At 37.2% G+C, this 17724-nt stretch overlaps 2 protein-coding genes and 1 long non-coding RNA gene across 5 annotated transcripts; 1 reads left to right on the top strand and 2 right to left on the bottom strand.

The window, feature by feature from the left end:
- The first annotated feature begins 1538 nt into the window (after window positions 1-1538).
- LOC108137617 lies at window positions 1539-1824 on the top strand. The gene is made up of 2 exons (XR_001774052.2): window positions 1539-1605; window positions 1666-1824. It is a non-coding gene; the product is annotated as an uncharacterized LOC108137617 (long non-coding RNA).
- Window positions 1825-9505: 7681 nt separating this feature from the next.
- LOC108137696 (multifunctional protein ADE2) lies at window positions 9506-13635 on the bottom strand. The gene is made up of 5 exons (XM_017259570.2): window positions 13388-13635; window positions 12423-12626; window positions 11662-11806; window positions 10648-10760; window positions 9506-10581 (listed from the first exon to the last, which is right to left on the bottom strand). The coding sequence occupies exons 1-5, from the start codon at window positions 13416-13418 to the stop codon at window positions 9779-9781; spliced, it is 1296 nt and encodes a 431-aa protein (XP_017115059.1). The 5' UTR covers window positions 13419-13635; the 3' UTR covers window positions 9506-9778.
- LOC108137695 lies at window positions 13521-16469 on the bottom strand. Of its 3 annotated transcripts, none has more exons than XM_017259567.2 (2): window positions 16346-16469; window positions 13521-16232 (listed from the first exon to the last, which is right to left on the bottom strand). In XM_017259567.2, exon 2 carries the CDS (start codon window positions 16154-16156, stop codon window positions 14237-14239), a length of 1920 nt encoding a protein of 639 aa, XP_017115056.1. In that variant the 5' UTR covers window positions 16157-16232; window positions 16346-16469; the 3' UTR covers window positions 13521-14236. The 3 variants fall into 3 exon arrangements, with proteins under 3 accessions (XP_017115056.1, XP_017115057.1, XP_017115058.1); XM_017259568.2 differs by having other exon boundaries at window positions 13521-16229; XM_017259569.2 differs by having other exon boundaries at window positions 13521-16216.
- Between the last annotated feature and the right edge of the window lie 1255 nt (window positions 16470-17724).

Raw genomic sequence — 17724 nt, 5'->3', positions numbered from 1 at the left:
AAATTATCAAATAAACCATCATAACATACATACCTATTTTTCGTTCTCTGTAGCCATTTCGCCGTTGGAGTTGTTTCTTTTTTTGGTGCCTGCTCAACTTTTGGGTTTTTCGCTTTTGATGTCGTTACAGTTGCTGTAGCCGGCATTTATGCCGTCTCAGAAAAAAACAACAAATTTAGCCAAATTACTGGCCTCTGCTTATTCGCCTTTTTTCCCCTTCTTTTCCACACACACACAGAACTCAAATATTAATGTAACCCACTGAGAAGAATTTGTACAACTTGTTTAACAGACTTCCAAATGGAGATCGGTTTAATAAATGGTGTTTTCCTCCTAATATTTGTTATCTTGTACAATATACATACATATGTACATACATACATATATTTCTAGCTAATTTTTTTAGTGTTTGCAATTTTTCTTTTAGCTTAGTTTTTTTTAATTGGGTTTAGTTTTTATATTATTTGTTTATATATGTATATATTAATACCATTACCATATTATTTTTTTTTATATTGACTTTTTGGCGAGTGCATTAAAAATTAAACTTGAAGTTTCTGGAAAATTCGCATGTCTAAAAGTTTAGATGTCCACTGTGATGTATGAGTATGTATGTATGTTTGTCGCCATTTGCCTTTCTCAGCGTCTTTGGTTGTGACATGTTGCCTCCTTTCCCTTTTCCTTCTTTTCCCTCGCTCCTTCGCCCTTTTCCTCTGGCAAACAGTTTTTGGTCGTAGTCAACCGCAATAATCCATCGCATCTGTGTGTGTTTGTGGCACAAAATGAAAATGGCAAAACAAGGTCAAGTGTAGGGAGCAAAGTTTGTTTGAGTGCACACACGTACACAAACTACTTATAAACAAATAAAACAAAAATAAGAAACATTAATTTTGCATACATTTTTCATTAAACTCAACTTTGTGATTCCTATTTGTCTTATATATGTACATATGTATGTACATTAGTTTTTTTTTCTTTGTCATTAATTAATTTGATTATTATAACATGTCTGTGCTAAAATTGAAATTTTGACTGAGGCACTGTCATCAAGTAAAATTGAAACGAAAAAGCTAAGCTTTTATGCATTATTCATAAACCATTATTTTGTTGGTTGTTATTCATTCACTAATGATTTTAATGATTATTGTCAATGCTTAGAATTGAATTTCACTAATTAAATTTAACACATGTTTACATCATAATGTTTTTTTTTGTTGTGCAAACATACATAAAAACTAGATATTTATTTTTTTGTATTTATTTATATGTATTTATGTTTTATGGGCTCTACCTTTAGTTGAAAGAAAAAATTAAGTTTTAGGTCCATGAGTCACGTTCAACAGGCGCAGTCGGCGTCGGCAGAAGCGACGACTGTGGCAGCGACTTAATTTAAGGTTGCCTTTTTGACGACAAAATAATTTGCACAAAGGTGCAAAGTTTTTTTTTTGTTGCGTTAGTTTTCTTTTTTTCTGTATTTTATTAAATGTTTTTTGGAGAGCTGAACTTGACAGATGACACTCTGTCGCAGCCCGGGCCTCTGCCGGCGTCGACGTCGCTGCGCAACGACACCTGTGGCTATGCGAAAAAGTCGACGAAAAATGGGGGGTAAGAATGGAATAAAATAAAACAACCCCTGTCTGAGATTTTTGCTGCCAATTTTCGCAGGCCTATGCAGTAATTCTCTCTCTCGCCCGAAAAAGGTGTGACGTAGAAACCAAAACACACAAAAGAAAAACAAAAAGAATAAACGGAAAAAGGCTTGGAAGCAGCAGCTGAAAGTGTAACTAAAGTACACACATAAAATTGTATACCAATAAACACACACACATGTACAGCGACGCAAGCGTTGCAAAAAAAGAAACCTAAATAAAAAATTAAATGGAAATTTCTGATATAAAACACAACATACACACAAACAACGAAATGAAGTTTGGCAACGCTGCGCTGCGACCGCGCAGTCTCCATCGAGCGACGCCGGCAGACACAAAAACAAACAGTAGGAAAAGTCGCACGCGTGAGTGAGATGGACAGATGGCGGGTGAGTGAGTAAGCGAGTGAGTATGTGAGAAAGCCAGTGCGTCAGAAAGGAGTTGTTGTTGTTTTTGAGCAGCGCCGCACGGCAACAGCGCACAATGGGTCAAACATGGTATGAAAGTGTAGTGCAAAAAATATCAAGCGTTATGAAACAATTTTTTTTTTAATATTTATTTATCTAGAAACATTTGCAGCAGAATTGAATTATAGAACCTTAATGTAATACATACATTGTTGTTTTTTAAGACATATTTTAGGGGCTTTTAGCGCCATTAATACATTTAAAACTAAACGTTCGATTGTTGGCCTTAACAAATTGCAGTCTTTGATCTTATCATTGCCTACTGTGCAACAGGGGCTGGGTGAGAAGAGAAGAAAGCAAAGAGCAAGAGCAAAATGAGCAGATAGCTAGAAAAACACAGACAGCCCTGTGCGAAATTTCACGATTTTCTTCCAATTACAAAAAAATTTAAAGATATTTAAATTTTTGAATAACGTATGAAATTAATTTCGACAAAATAAAAAGACTAATCTGTTTAATTTTTTAAAAAATTACAATAATCTTATAAAATAAAACAAAATCACTGCAAAGAAAAATTGTACTTTTATATTTAACCTAATATCTACTTGTGTATGTGTATATTATATGAATATCCTGTTTAAATATTAAATTGTTTGAAAGTGTTTGATTTTAATTATTGTATTTTGCTGAATTCGCCAAGTTCGCCACTGGGTCGTTTACCGCTTGGTTGCATCTCTTCTTTTCTCTTCACTCTTCACCCTCTCCATTTACTTTTACTCCTCCCACTCAAGCGCTCTTCCTCTTCGCGTTGGTACGAAAAAAACTAAATTTTTTTCGCTACAATTTGACACACAAAGCAGCTGTCTGCATAAGCACCACACACATTCGTAGATACATCGTACATACATTCATTACATACGTACTCTTATATATCTCACGCTGTGTTGCCATAGATACAAACAGACACACGTAATTTATATATAAATGCGCTGGTGGAAGGAGCGGGAGAAGGCTTTTTGTTATCTACTGCGCATTGTCTTGATGTTGTTTGCGTAGTTGCTGTATATACATATATACGTGTGCGAGTGTGTGTGAAGATGAAGCAGAAGTGGAAGAGCAAGAAGAAGCACGACAGCATACCAAATAACTAGCGCAGACGTAAAAGGAGAGAGAGGGAGAGGGAGAGCTCACAAATCAACATGACACGACCAACGTCAAAAACAACAACAAACCAACAGAACAAACCGGCACATTCAACTTCAACACACATACACACAAAATTCTCACACGAAGAAGATGAAGAAGGAGAAGTGAAAGAGGAGAAGGTAGAGAGGAAAGGGACAGACGGCTGAGACGCGAGACTGATGCGTGCAAGCGAGAGGGCGCGAGGCGAAACGAAAAACGAAACAAACGAAATAAATAAAGAAATAGACACACCGAGAGAAAACAAAATCAAAAATAAAAGTCACTAAGTCATCGCTTCAATATGGTATACATATGTTCATATTTAAGCAACGAATTAAAAATAGATTTAAAAAAATGTAATTAATAAGCCTAGGATCGAAAAAACCACATTTTTAAAATATTAATGTGATTATCTTAAATACGAATTATAGCTAAATTGTTTCAATGGAATTCCAAAAACAAAAAACTTTTGGATGACCGGATTTTTTTTCGCGGTGCATCTACGCCAGCAAGGGTGAAATAAAAATAACAAGAATAATAATATAAAAAGCGAAATAAAATGATAGCGTACACAGAGTGGACTGCGAAATTCTCGGGGGTTTTGGGTTTGGGAGGGTTAGGGACGGAGGAGTGGCGTAACCCGAAGCTGGACATGCAAAAAATATTCTGCGACTTAAAGCAAAAGGGAGTTGGGGCAAAAAACGGGTCAATCAATGTGACAACGTTGGAGCTTTGGGGTTTAAAGTTTGGGGGTAGGGGGTTAACGTCTCATAATCCGCTTAAGATTCAGCGAACATCAGCGGGGCTCACCACGTGCTAAAAGTTTTTTTTTCTGGTTACCTGGCAGTAATTCCCTTCGACTGCTCGCTGTGAATCTGGATAAACCTCCATATCTGCAGGCCCCCGTGTCCTTACCCTGCGATTTTGGTTCGAAACCACATGAGCGTGTCAAAATAACGTGAGCGATTTAGGTAAGGTTTGTATAGGTTAGGGTTAGTAATTTAAAGCAAGGAAAGCTGTGCAATGTTTAAGAGGGGGAATTCGACCGTTGCTAGTGATAATTATGTTATAAAGGAGCTAGGTCGATATTGAAAAGCTCTTTCAACTACCAAAAACGGAATATTTGAACATAATTTTAATGTATTTGATGTGTTCTTAAGCAATAGATACATACATATGCACATATGTATGTATTTAGGGAAACTATTGAATTGTTAAGAAGTTGTGTTTGGTTTTACTTTTATCGAATTCAGTAGTTCACGGCTTCAAGTAAAAAGAGGGGTGTTACCAGCCAGCTTCCTTTGACGTCATCCTGCGAAGCTTACATACATATGTACATATCTCTGTTATCTCATGTCCTCCTGTGCAATTTGTTTTCTCAAAACGGCCTAGAAGATTTAAAATAACGTGAGCAACCCCATAAAGGTTTGGATATGTTTGTTTTGAGTGCCCAAAAAAAGATCTTTACCTTGCTGAAAATAAGTATTTTTAAGAACTAAATATGTATGTATACACACACAAAAAGTGTGAATATTCCTATTAAGATTGTGTATCGCTATACTCTAATTAGATTTGTGGAATTGGAACCAACCTTAAAATGGGATTCTTTTCTTATTTGTTATTCAAAAGATACATTTGGGGTACTGGGGTTTTGATATTGGAAAATAAGAAATAAATGGTACATATTTATGTATGTAAGAACATATGTACATAAAAGTATCATAAGTGAGTCTACTAAACCTATACTATAGAATATTTGCATTGAATAGTGTGACTTACAAATCGTCCAAATAAATGATGTTGCAATCGGTGCCAGGTTCCGTAGATAAGGTGGAAACGTGATTCCCCCAACCGCAATGAATGCGATCATTCGCCCCTGTGTCATAACCCCGCCTCCTCATTCCCCTATTTCAAATTTATAGACCCCGCATAACCCGCCGTAATGCCCCCGAATCCCCTACTTAAACACATGTCTGTTCGTTTCGAGAGTTGTTGTTAATTTTTGTTGATGTGTTTTTATTTAGATTTTGTATTATCGCGCTCGTTTTTAATTTTGGCTTATCACTTGTCCTACCTCCCGTTTTATTCCTCTCCCCTTTTTTTTTTTGCTTTAACCAACAATTAAAGTTGATGTGATCTTTGTTCGCCGCTCGGCCAATTCACAGTTAAGCCATATCAACAAAGATGGGTGCCGCGAGAAAGGGAGAGAAAGAGAAAGAGAGAGGAGGAAAAAAAAATAAAATGGGCGTTACGGGGGGATGTAGAAAGAGGAGGGAGAGCAATAAACCTAACCTGAATCTACAACAACTGGCTTTTCTGGTGGGTGACATTGCAAGAGATAAGCGGAAAGCGCGAGAAGAAACAACAAAAAGAAAGAATGAAGCAAATGAAAAAAATGAGGGAGAGGGAGAGTAAGGGAGACAGAGAAGCCGTATAAGCGAAAAGTAGCGCAACTTGCGGTGACAACAACAGCAATACAAACAACAACGACAACTAGAACAACAATCGACATTGTTACAACAACAATAAGGTACAGTGGGTACCAGTAATATTGTACCAACTTGATCAAGATACAAATGTATGTATGACTATCTATAAACGTCTTCAAATTGAATTTTCTGTATCGAATTTATCAATGAGGGAACATTTAATTAACTAACAAATGATCCGTACTCATCAAGACCTTCGCTTGCTAACTCGATTTTCTATTAAAATTTGAAAAAGATTAAGTTTTTATTTATGAAATAAAAACTTTTATATTTGCAAGGAAAGTGCACTTTACCCGGGGCCGATGGTCCCATCCGATTGCCGGTTTTGCGCGCGTAACCGATGCTGCCCATCCATCCCCACCTCCTTTCGCCACCCCTCTCTTTATGGCAACCGCTTTACGATCTTGTATTACGTGTTGGCGTTTTGCATGTTGTTGTCCCTCTGTTGTTTTTCTTTATTTTTCCTCGGCTTTATTTGTGCACGGATCGGTTTGCTTCTTGGGCCGACTGAATAATCAAGTCACAGTTCCAGTTTCACCGCCCAGTACCCCTTTCCCGAAACCCCCTTTCATATCCACCCCTCCGGTCAGTGGCTCGGCACCCAGCAACAACCAGTTATGTATATATAGACATATCCACATATACATACATAAATATAAGAATGTATAAGAGGGGAACCGGTTTCCTTTTACTGTCTTGCATATTTTTAGCAACAAGTTGAAAAAGTTGCCTCGCCAAATGGTTACAGTCAAGCCTTTTAAAGGCAAACTCACACAGCTTTTGTATAAAAAAAAGTTGCAGAAAAGACTAAATTAATTAAAAAGATTTTTGGGTACTGTGAATAAATTTAAAGATTTTAGAATTCGAAATCTGAAATCTTCAACTGTGAAAGATAAAAAGTGTCGTGGCGAGAAATAAACTAGAAATAAACAATTTAGAAATATTATGTAATACAAAATATGGTTACAAACGTTTTTATAGATAAAATAAAACAGGTTAAATTAAATTCGTCTTTGAGTCCAGCTTTAAGTCCTCTAGATTTTAGAATCCGAAATCTAAAACCTTGAAGGGTGTTCATTTTATATTTTGCTTTTATTTACACAAACTATTGACAAACGCATGTTTCTTAAATTGAAATTATAGAATTAATACTGTATTGCTGGAGGAATGAGGGAGACGGCAGCGGGTTGGCGGAGTGAGTGAGAGGCAGACAGTAAAATGATAATGAAAACGTGTAGATAGATCGACTGCGATCGGCATTCGCTTGTAACAAAACAGTTTTTATGTGCAAAAAAAAAAAAGCTTAAAAAGAAGAATAAGAAAAAAAAACCGAATCGACAAACAGAAAACAAGAAAACAATAAAGAAACCCATTGCGGCTTTTGTGGGGTAGAGCGGAAGATGGGGGGGGGAAAGGCGGTGAGGTGGAGAGGAAGACAGCTACAACAGCAATAAAGGCAACAACAGCAACCGCAAACATAGCGCTGCGTCATTGACGTCGACGTCGCTAAACAATTGCCGGCCATTGTTGTCGTTGTATTTGCAGTTGTAGTTGTACTTGCGACCCCAGCGGCCCGACGTCGCCGCCAATATTGTTGTTTCACTCACTTTAACCCCAAAAAGAAAAGGGCATGCACGAATTGTGGCTAAAGATAGGGGCAGGCTCAACAAAAAAAAAATTAACTAGAAAAATTTAATAAATGAAGTATTTTTTGGTTCCCCACAAATTCTTATGTGTTTTTTTTTGTTTTTAAGGTGCAATCAAAAATGTACGAAATATATGTACATATGTATGTATGTATGTTAGTCCCAACAAAAAGTTTGCTATCTAGAAGAAGTGATCAATTTTGTAACACAATCAAATACATACATATGTACATAAGTCGCTTGACTTATTTAATACAGATGTTAAATGTGATAGTTTAACAATAATTGTTCAAAACTGAAGTACTAGTAGGGTATTTCCAAAGAGCGTCGCTCGGTGATGTTTTCTTTGGCTCCTATTTGGTTTTTTTTATTTTTCTTAATATTTTGTTACATTTGCTGTGCCATTCATATTTCTTTTTGTTTATTGTTGTTTCGAACAACCGCAGACACTTGTGAGCATGGGGGAAGGGGGAAATGGGGGAGGAGACCAGAGCGCCAGAGGGAGATGCAAACACAATGGCCACACTTTGACCCTGACTTTTAATGTGTACATTCGCCGTCTCGCTTCCCCCCAACCACCCGTTTTTCTCTCTTATGCTAAATTATTGTTATTATTATGAATTGTGCTCCATGCATTTGTTTCGTTGCTTGTGCTTGTGTTTGTGTTTGTATTTTTGTGGTGGTGTCTGCTAAACACTAAAGTATGATTAATTGACCCGAGGTTGGCCGGCGCACTTTAGCACATATTTCCCCGGTTCTACACATCTCCATCTTCAATAGGATTTTCCTTGTATGGTTGGTTAATTTGTCTTGCCAACCGGAGATCCTTTGACCAGGGAAAGTTTCATATATGTACATACATATGTACATATGTAAGTATATAGCTCGTTTCTAAGTACTTATTATACTTGAAATTGGCGTCACAAGCTTAGTAGTTCTTGGCAAGAAAATGTAATGCAAATTAAGTCATTAAAACTAATAAAAGGATTATAATCAGAATTATAACTCTTGGTAAAAACAAACAATTTATAAAACGTTTTTTTTTTGGCAGTAATTTGGTTAAAATAAGACGCACAAATAAAAGAAAGTCTATTTTTATCCAGCTACCGACCTAATCTAATGATCTCCAAAAAGTACCGATCTTTTTGACAACCAAAAAGATAAACGGTACAAAAAAAAGATTTTTTTTAGCGAATTTTGGTTGTAAATTTACCAAAATTAGACGCACAGCCTAAAGAAAGACTGTTTTGTGTATATGATGACCTGTTCTAGTCATGCCCATAACTATTCGACACACATTATTTTTTTTGCCATTTTTTTTGTATTCTTTTTTTTTTTTTGGCGAAAATGGGCTAAAATTTAAGAAGTCCAGGTTTGAATGTCAATCGACTTGGAGTTTTGCTATGAGTTTAACGAGATAATTTATTTCATTATTCAGGATTAAATTAAATTAAAATAAAAGCACACGTCTTTATAACACAAGGTTTTATATATTGAATTAATGAGATATATTTTTAACCAATGTCAATTTAATTTGCGGTTTTATTGATATCAACTGTATGTCAAACTTTTTACTTGTATAAGCTGCTCATTTAACATTTAATCTGTGCACGTGGCGCAGAAAAAGCGCGCTAATTGTGGTAAGCCAAAGGCCAAAGAAGGCATTATTTCCTGATTGCAGGCGGAGGACCACGGCTTCATTTAGTGCGTCAACGGAATTGCAGCCAACAGCTTAGTCACCCACTCGAGCAAATATTAATACTCTAGTCAGCCCGAAAGTATGCCAATTAAAAAAATTCAACTTAACTTAAATTGTTTTAATTGGTATCCCTTGAAAATAACTTCTCGAAGCAGTTCCCTGAATTAACTTTTAAAATAAAATTGTACCGTTTTTATTAAATGCACTAAGTAGCGGGAAAACGAGATAATCGAAATGTAATGATTTTCCAAGACCATAAATAATAAAGGAGCTGATAAAAACATGAATCAGAGTTCCAGTTTGGAACCAACTTGGTGTAGAACTAGATAAAACTAACTAGCTTTACGATATATCTATCAAGATATCCCAAACGATCTTTACAAACATTTATTTATAGATGATTCCCTTAACCAACAAAATATTGATACAGTTTTAACATTTAAGGTTTTCGATTTATTATTAGGTATTTCGAGTTACCCTATTAAAAACGGGGTACAACTAATTCATATCATGCTTTCTTAATACTAAAAAAAAATAAAAAAGAATAAAAAAAAAAAACAAAGAGAGAAGAAGGAACAACAAAGGAAGCGATCTGTGCATGATGTTGTTAAAAGGATCCTTGGACCAGCTCTATATGGCTCCGGATGATATCCAATTGGATCTCCAGGTGACTACCAGTTGATCTCCGTTCTCCATTAGAAAACTAAGCATTTCGCACTCCGCGCAGTTCCTTATCGGCCTTCTTCAGGGTGATAAAGTTGTTGAGCGCCTTGACACGCAATTTCGACCAGACCATAAAGTTGCCAAGTCCCAGGATAGTGGCCGCATGCAGAGCAGCTGCCTCCGGATAGAGGACCGTGGCACAGCCCAAGCCCGATGGCAGATTCAAGCTGGACCACACGTCCACCTGCATATTGTCCGATTTCACTGGCGGACAATTGATCACCGGATAGTTGGTGCTGCCGGAAACAACGGGTCCCAGTCCATTCGATCGTCCAGCCACGGCCACAAAGATAAGATTGCTCATCACCGATTCGTATTCCCGGACAATGCGCAGCGTCTCCTCCGGTCCCTTGTGGGCAGAACTCACCCGGAGTTCCACATTCAGACCCAAGGATCGGCAGCTTGTGGCTATCTTCTCGCTGTGCGAAGTGTCTGACGCGCTGCCCATTAAAATCACCACCAAGTGATCCTTCTTGGGTACAATATCGGCCAGTTGTTCGGCCACCCAGATAAAGTTCCTCTTGACCGTTTCCAAATCGTTAGCAGTTACGGATGCCAGATTGCGATACACCTGTTTGTCCACCATCAAGCGCTTATCACCGGCTGGCCACAGGCGCCACGAATCAGAGTCAATAATATCGGCCAGCACAATATTGCCATCATCGCATATACCAAACTCCACTTTCATGTCAATAAGTGCGCAGTTCTTTGTCTGCCACGCCCTCTCAAGTATCTCAAAGACGAGCAGAGTGGTTCTACGCATTATGTCAACCTCATCTTGACCTGTTTTGTGTTAAGATTTCTGCTGGTTAGTTGATATTCAAGTATGGAGTGAATAAAAAGACTCACCGATTAACAAGCCATTAAGGTCGAATTTGGCCGATACAATCTGCTCTTCGCTCCACTGCGGATCGTGGTTTGCATCATCCTTAAAGAACGTCTCCTGCTTGGGCGGCGAGAATCTAAAAAATAGAATTTTATTTATATTTATGGGCTTTTTTCCAGTAACACAAAAATACTTATTAATAAATCAATTCTCTTACAAGAAGATAACTACAAATAAAAAAGTGAATGTGAAGGGATTGCCTTTATCAATTATAAGTTTGTTCTTTTTTTAAATATTTATGATATTTGTCATTATAAAATCATAAAAAAAAGAAAGAGTAATTTAAAACCAAGTAAAATATCTATATTATTACATGCAAAAATTTAAATAATAAATTAAACAAGTATGCGTCAATAATCAAGGTTACATATTTTCAATATTATTTGTAATTTTCATAAACATTGATAGATATCGCTACCCATTTTGTTAATGACTAAGTTTTTTTATCTCTTTAACACGACAAATTGAATGTATTGCAAGGAAAAAGACTACAAAATATTATAATTTAGTTCAAGTTTCGATAAAAGCAAATCGAAGTCAGTTTCATCCCACAAACACTTTATGTGACAATCTCATAAAGGCGGAGCTGTTGGCAATGGTGGTAAGAATAAAGCCATAAAAAGGTCCAGTGCCTTGAAATGACATCGAGTGACAAAGGTTTGATCGCAGATCGGCGATGCTTTGACGAAAGTCCGGCTTGTGTTACAGATTTCGATGACTCTAGCAATGTTTTGTTGCGAGGGGGAGGGGTTTGGGGGGGGTGGGGTGAGGAGAATATCTCTATCTGGGCTTATCAGCGAATGTTGACCCTGCCTCAGTGCATCGGATTGCAGTTAAATTTGTTTACCGCAAGTGTGTTCAGATAAGAGAGATCGAATCGAATCGAATCGAATCGAATCGGCTCGTTTCGGATCGGATCGGATCGTTTTGGATGATAACCCCAGTTAGAAATGTCCACCAACTGTTGCCATACCAACCTGTATCCCTCGGGCACTCCGACATTTCGCTTAAGGAACGATCCGGTGGCCAGGCGTCGCGTCACCCACTCGATGGGTATCATCTGGCACTTGCGGGCGATGAAAGCCTTGGCGCCGCACTGTTTCACATAGGCGGTGCGAATTCCTGGTGAAATTAAAGGTACAATACATTATTATTCTACTGTTTTTAGGCCACTAACTTGGTAGGCTTATCAGATACAGACATATACAATTTCCTTAAGAAAAATACAACAAATGTAATAGCCTGACAAATCAGGCTTGGCTTAGCAATTTTTTAAAATCAATTTAATGTTAATGTTTTTAGAAAACAATAAAAGCTGTGAATAAATTCGTTGCCATAATAGCATAAATATTTTACTAAGGTTGTAGCAACACATTGAAGTTAATGCTTACTAAATTTAATTTAAAATCATCTTTAAAAGTGAAACAAATAAATTTGCCTTAATTTCAATATATACATTTTAAGAAAGTCGACTTTTGGAAATAATAATTCTACAAAATTGTTTCATTTATGTAGAAAAAAATAACAATTATCGATTTCCCTATTAAAGAATTCGGATTTACTACTGCATTTTATGGAAATATATTTATTTATTTAAATATTAAAATATTTTAAATGGTAGTTTTAGAACTAAAAAATGAACTAAAAATTTAATTTTTCCTATTTAAATGTGAACTTTGAATAGGTAAACTTTATAGTCATCGACTATATATATGTATTTGTATGTAAGTATACTCACCGGCCTCGTTGAGTAATCGGAAAACCTGGCCGTTGGTGGTGTTGGAGATCTCCGCCTTGCCCGCCAGATCGTGGGCCTTGACGCCATCTCCCGCAGTGATGCGATCCTTGCTGAAGAGCAGACATAGGCCTGGATGCTCGGGAAGGTCGTAGACCTGCTTGGTTTTGCCCTCGATGAGGACCTTTCCCAGCTTGTATCCATCAACTGTGCGAATTTTTTAATATATTAATTCAAGGGCACAACTAATGTTTTAAAATGAGATTTAAGTAAAAACTGTAATCGTTTCAATATTACTATATTGTTAATGTATTGTTTGTTTTTTTGGTTTGTACCTTCCGACCTTTCGATTTCCTAAATTATCATCTTAAGATTAACAGGTCAATAGTATTTTTGTTTACAAAATAACAGATCGTTATCAACATCATTATAGAAAACATACATTTTTTATTTTTCATGGACTAAAACTTATTTTTGTAAAATAACAAATTAAGAAGAATCCACTAACTTTTATTTTTTGAATTATTATTCATTTTATATAAGTTTATCTCTAATTAATATCAATAATTTTTAGGGAAATATGTTTTTGGAACTTGAAAATGGAATGAACAATAAAAAAAAATAAAATAAATATATACACAGAAGTTCTCAATATAACCTTAGCGTCAATTATTTATTTTTATTATCGAAAAATATATAATTTGTGATTCCTTAAGTTTGAGCATGAACTTGTTATTGAAAATATTAGTTATTCAAAATGTAAACGTTTTTAAACTTGGAAAATCAGACAATATTACAGAGTAATATGTAATATGTAGTTCTATTAAGGACTTCTGTTTGTAGTTTTTAATATTTACTTTTAGAATTCACTGGAATAAGGTAAACTTGATATATTGCTTACGGCTATGTTTGCCATTTTGTTTATTTGACAAAACTCAAGATCTGGATATATGTATGTATGTACTTACTGGATGTGGTTGTTGTGGTTGCGGTGGACATCTCGAAATTAAAATCAATTGGCGTCTGCTGTTTCACGTGTTGCGCGCTTTGCCTTGTGCTTGGTATTCGTTTGTGCTTTTTGCTTTGCTTTGCTTTGCTTCACCTCTCTCTCTCTCTCTCTTCTCACTCCCTTTTTACTTGGTTACTTTTTTGATTGTGTTTTCACTCGGCAAACTCCGGCGTTCGTCTGATTGGAAGAATCGCTTCAAAGCAACTGAACGTCAACAGAATCGCCGGCGCGACTTTATGGCTTGATTTTCTTATCGCCGAACCCCCACCAATACACACAGAGATCGTATAAGCATTAATCTATGTGTGTGTGTGTGTGTGTATGTAAGTGTGCGTGTATGCATGTGGGCTTAGAAACAAGTATAATGCTGATCGGTAATACCCTGCAATCTACAAGTTGCTAGCTAATTAAATTAATTTTGGTAATGTGTAAAGCTTTGTTTTTTATATATGTACCACGCAACTCGGTGGCCGGTTGACCATTTTCTCTTTTTGGCTAGCATTACCTGTTTTTGGTTAGCCTATTCCTTTGTTGGTTACCATTTTGCTCCTAATGATTGAACCCTTTTCTCTTCTTCTATTTTACTGCACTTTTATTGTGACGATTGGAAACGCAGTCGTAAAGGGTAATTTTAAGTCGAGTATAATGCTGATAGGTAAGTAATGCGCTTGGGGAGTTTAACAATTTACAAATTTTGATAAAAGCTAAAAACAATGCCTCGGTGAGTTTAAGAATTTATACAAACAATTTGTGGCTATCTTTTTTTATACCCTTTTTGTGTTGTTGAACAAAATTATCCTTTACGACCTCAGTTCTCAACCATTTGACCATTAAGTGTGGGAAATTCGATCACGGGCAGAATGCGCCGCTGTTGTTGCTGCTGCTGTTGATTACCCTCGTCCATCAGACGCTGGATAAGATTGGCAATATCCTCGCGTTTCTTGGTGACCGTTAGCAGATCGAACCAGTTGCTCAGCCCCTTGATGGGCAGTCGGTAGTCTCGGATCGGCTTGGTAAAGAATTGCTCCACATACTGCAGCAGATAGAGGCCACAATCGGTGAGATTCTCCTGTTGCGGCACCTCGACACGATGCCCGGGCATGTTATCCTTGTTGAAGACGTACGCCTGCGCATTCGGCTTCTTAGCCTGATACTCGCAGGTGAGATAATCACGCAGTATGGCTATCACACGATTACGTGATGTGCCCGCCAACGAGTCAAAGATGAGGATCACAGGTTGCTTCACCGGTTTATCATCGGTCAAATCTTCATTCTCATTCTCACCTCCACCATCGCCACCGCTGCCATCACCACCATCACCATGATGACCATCATATGGCACCGAACCCCTAAGACTGGGAAAGCATATAATTGCCAGAATCCAATGGGCCTGATGGTTAAACGGTATTATTATGAAATCCTTATCAAAAATGTCCACGGTTCGTGTCCATTTTTGCACCCTTTCGTGACGCTTTTGGGCGGCCGTCTGTTTCATGTTCATTGGACGCGTCAAAGTCGTCAATCTCTTGTGGAAAAATGTGCTAAATATATGTGTCCTGTCGCGTTGAGCCTCCGGTATTACCGTATTCTTAAGCCAAAGCAGATAAAAATCTATGATAATGTCATTTAAATAGTTGCCACTGCTGAGGCACACATAATCCTTCATGGTGATGCACAGGCCGCCCGTTCCCTTGGGCGGATAGATCAGTAAAGTTAGATCCTCGTCGGCGGACAACTGACGCGGTTTCTTATCCAGCGTCGGCTCTTCCATCATTTTCAGTCTCTCCGCATCGGCGGCATTGCTCTCCATTTGCCCTTCGTCGATGTTGGTCTCCTCATCCTCGTCGCTGCTTAGGAGCACCACACCATCCTCATCCTCATCCTCATCATCGTCATCGTCAAAGTAGCGGCTCGGCAAATACCTGCGATTCCTGCGTAAACGTCTTTGCTCTGCCATTTCTGATATTGAAATTGGAGCTCTACTCGAACTACAACTGCCAGCAGACAGAAATTGCACAGCTTGCGTTGCAGACTTTGACTTGGAGTCGCTGTTGTGGCTTAATTTCTTTGGGGGTGTTGAGCTCTGGTTTCTTGGAGAAGCATCTGATCGACCACCAGTGGTAGAGTTGTTCTCCTCAAGTTGTTGCCGCTTGCCGGCATATCCAACTCCTCCAGGCTCCAGCGACTGATGGGCATCCTTTGGATCAGCTGATGGTTCCTTGGATTTCTCCACCCTATTGGTGGCAGCTTGCTGCTCTCTGCTAATCTCATCCGCATGGGCAGCCATCTCGGCAGCGGTGGCTGTCATGGTGAAGCCAACGGATACCACCACATGGATATTACCAGAGGGATTCTCTAGGCAATCGATGGTGGTGTTCTCATCGAATTCATAGCCCACCTGCTGTAGGATATCCTGTACCGTGAACGATACACTGGGCAGCTGCATGGTGATGATCTTTTGCGGACCATTCTCCTTGAGAACCAGCATCTTGGCCACCCCCTTATTCTGATGGTTCTGGTCAACGCGATTGATCTGCAATTGGCGCGACATGACCATATAATCGTTCAGGGAAATCCGACGAACCGCTGGATTTTGGATGAACCGAGAGTCAGCATATTGTTGTTGTGCTTGCTGAGGACGTTGTGCCACCTCCTCCCCTGCCTGCTCCACTGCCTGATCCTCCGCCGCCGAAATTGCCCGCCTGCGTTTCATGATACGTGCGCACATATATCAAGAATTGTTTATTTAATTACCGCACATAGACATCATAGGATTCCTCCAAAGTTTCTGAAATCCCGAACTGCTGTTATTTTTTTTTTTTTGTTTTCGGAAAAAGTTTAACAGGTTGTTAGTAATCAGGTTGTTTCGCTTCGATTGGCAAAATGCCATTTTCTTTTAAATTTCCTCAACATTTACCTCGAGCGGACGGATACGATTTTCGGGACTCCTGATCGATTAAAGATTTGGCTTTTCCTGTTTAAAGATTTTGTAAACGGCGTCGAATATTCAAGTGTTGCAAAAGTTCGGCGATTAGTGGTGTATCCTAAACATCTGTGCGATGCCCTATCGATATCGTATCTTTCTAGGTATCGATATCTTTTCTTTTTTTGCTTACTTTCCGTGACTAACGAATTTTAAGCGTATTTTAAAAGGAACACTTTTCAAAAACAAATATCGATAGTAATGAAATAAATAACAGTTAACATATTTTCAAGACAAAATAAAATTAAATTGTTATTTACTTATCGATGAAATGTATAAAACATAGAAAAAGTATATATAATTTTTGAGAAATGTAAAATGACAAAAGCTACAAAAAGTAAATATTAAGATTTAATATTTGAAACCTTGAGATGTTATGAACATAAATCCAAAACTAAGGAATATTTCATTTACATTTTATACTCTTTAATCATAATTTATTGTATACTTGGTTTTGTTATAGTTTTGCGTCCATCATCCATCATGACCCCACACGGATCGTTCAGTGATAACAAAATCAAATGTAAACAAAAATATTTTTGTTTTTGTTTTGTTCAAGACTGTCTTTGTAAAAATAAAAACGGTTCCCCGTTGCCAGACACACGTTTTCCGCAGGTTAAAGGGCGATTTCGCATTTCCATTGGTTGCCAAGTGCAAAAAATCGCATCTAAATCATAACTTGCGAGCTGTCAGAAATCCTGCCAAGTGTATTCCAGAAGAAATTCAATTTTGTGTTGTGGGTTTCAGGAAGAGGAAGTGAAATGAGACAAAGCATTGCCTTGTTTATAGATTTTTAAATTAATACATACCTATTTTTTAATATAAAAAATTAACAATTTAGAGGTCTAATTTATTACAAGTTTCGATTTACTTTTTTTTTTAGAAATTACGTTTTTCAAGTTCGATATTCATTAATTTTGTCCCTTACATTCCGAAACACATGTAACATTTTAAAAATGTATTGACTTTACTGGTTTAATACATTAAACTTAATAAAATGAACATTTTTAATCTGAATAATTAATAACATTTTTTTATGTTACATAAACTAATATTTTCTTAACTGTTAAATTATTTTATTCTGCTCCAAAATCAGCTTAAGTATAGTCCCAATCTATTTTACAATTTGTAAATTATTAAGCATAGGTACGAACCAATATAGTTATGTATTATTGTAGACAAGCACCTGTGCACCGATAACAATCAAGTGTCTGTAAGTGTTTCGAATTCAAAACAAAAACTCAAGAAACATGATTTATTTTTAAGCATATTAAAATTAAGCAAACTTTGCATAACAATTTTCAATTAAGTTA

The sequence above is a fragment of the Drosophila elegans genome, unplaced genomic scaffold (genome assembly GCF_018152505.1).
Source record: "Drosophila elegans isolate 14027-0461.03 unplaced genomic scaffold, ASM1815250v1 contig_149, whole genome shotgun sequence".
NCBI classification, from domain to species: domain Eukaryota; kingdom Metazoa; phylum Arthropoda; class Insecta; order Diptera; family Drosophilidae; genus Drosophila; species Drosophila elegans.
Note: the sequence above shows the minus strand (reverse complement) of the source record. Positions and strands in the feature narration are given on the sequence as shown.

Coding starts and splice junctions, on each gene's coding strand:
- LOC108137696 (XM_017259570.2), bottom strand. CDS start 13,418: ATGTCCACCGCAACCACAACAACCACATCCA. Junction 11,807..12,422: donor CCGATTACTCAACGAGGCCG/GTGAGTATACTT, acceptor TAATTTCACCAG/GAATTCGCACCGCCTATGTG. Junction 10,761..11,661: donor GGAGTGCCCGAGGGATACAG/GTTGGTATGGCA, acceptor TCTATTTTTTAG/ATTCTCGCCGCCCAAGCAGG.
- LOC108137695 (XM_017259567.2), bottom strand. CDS start 16,156: ATGTGCGCACGTATCATGAAACGCAGGCGGGCAATTTCGGCGGCGGAG.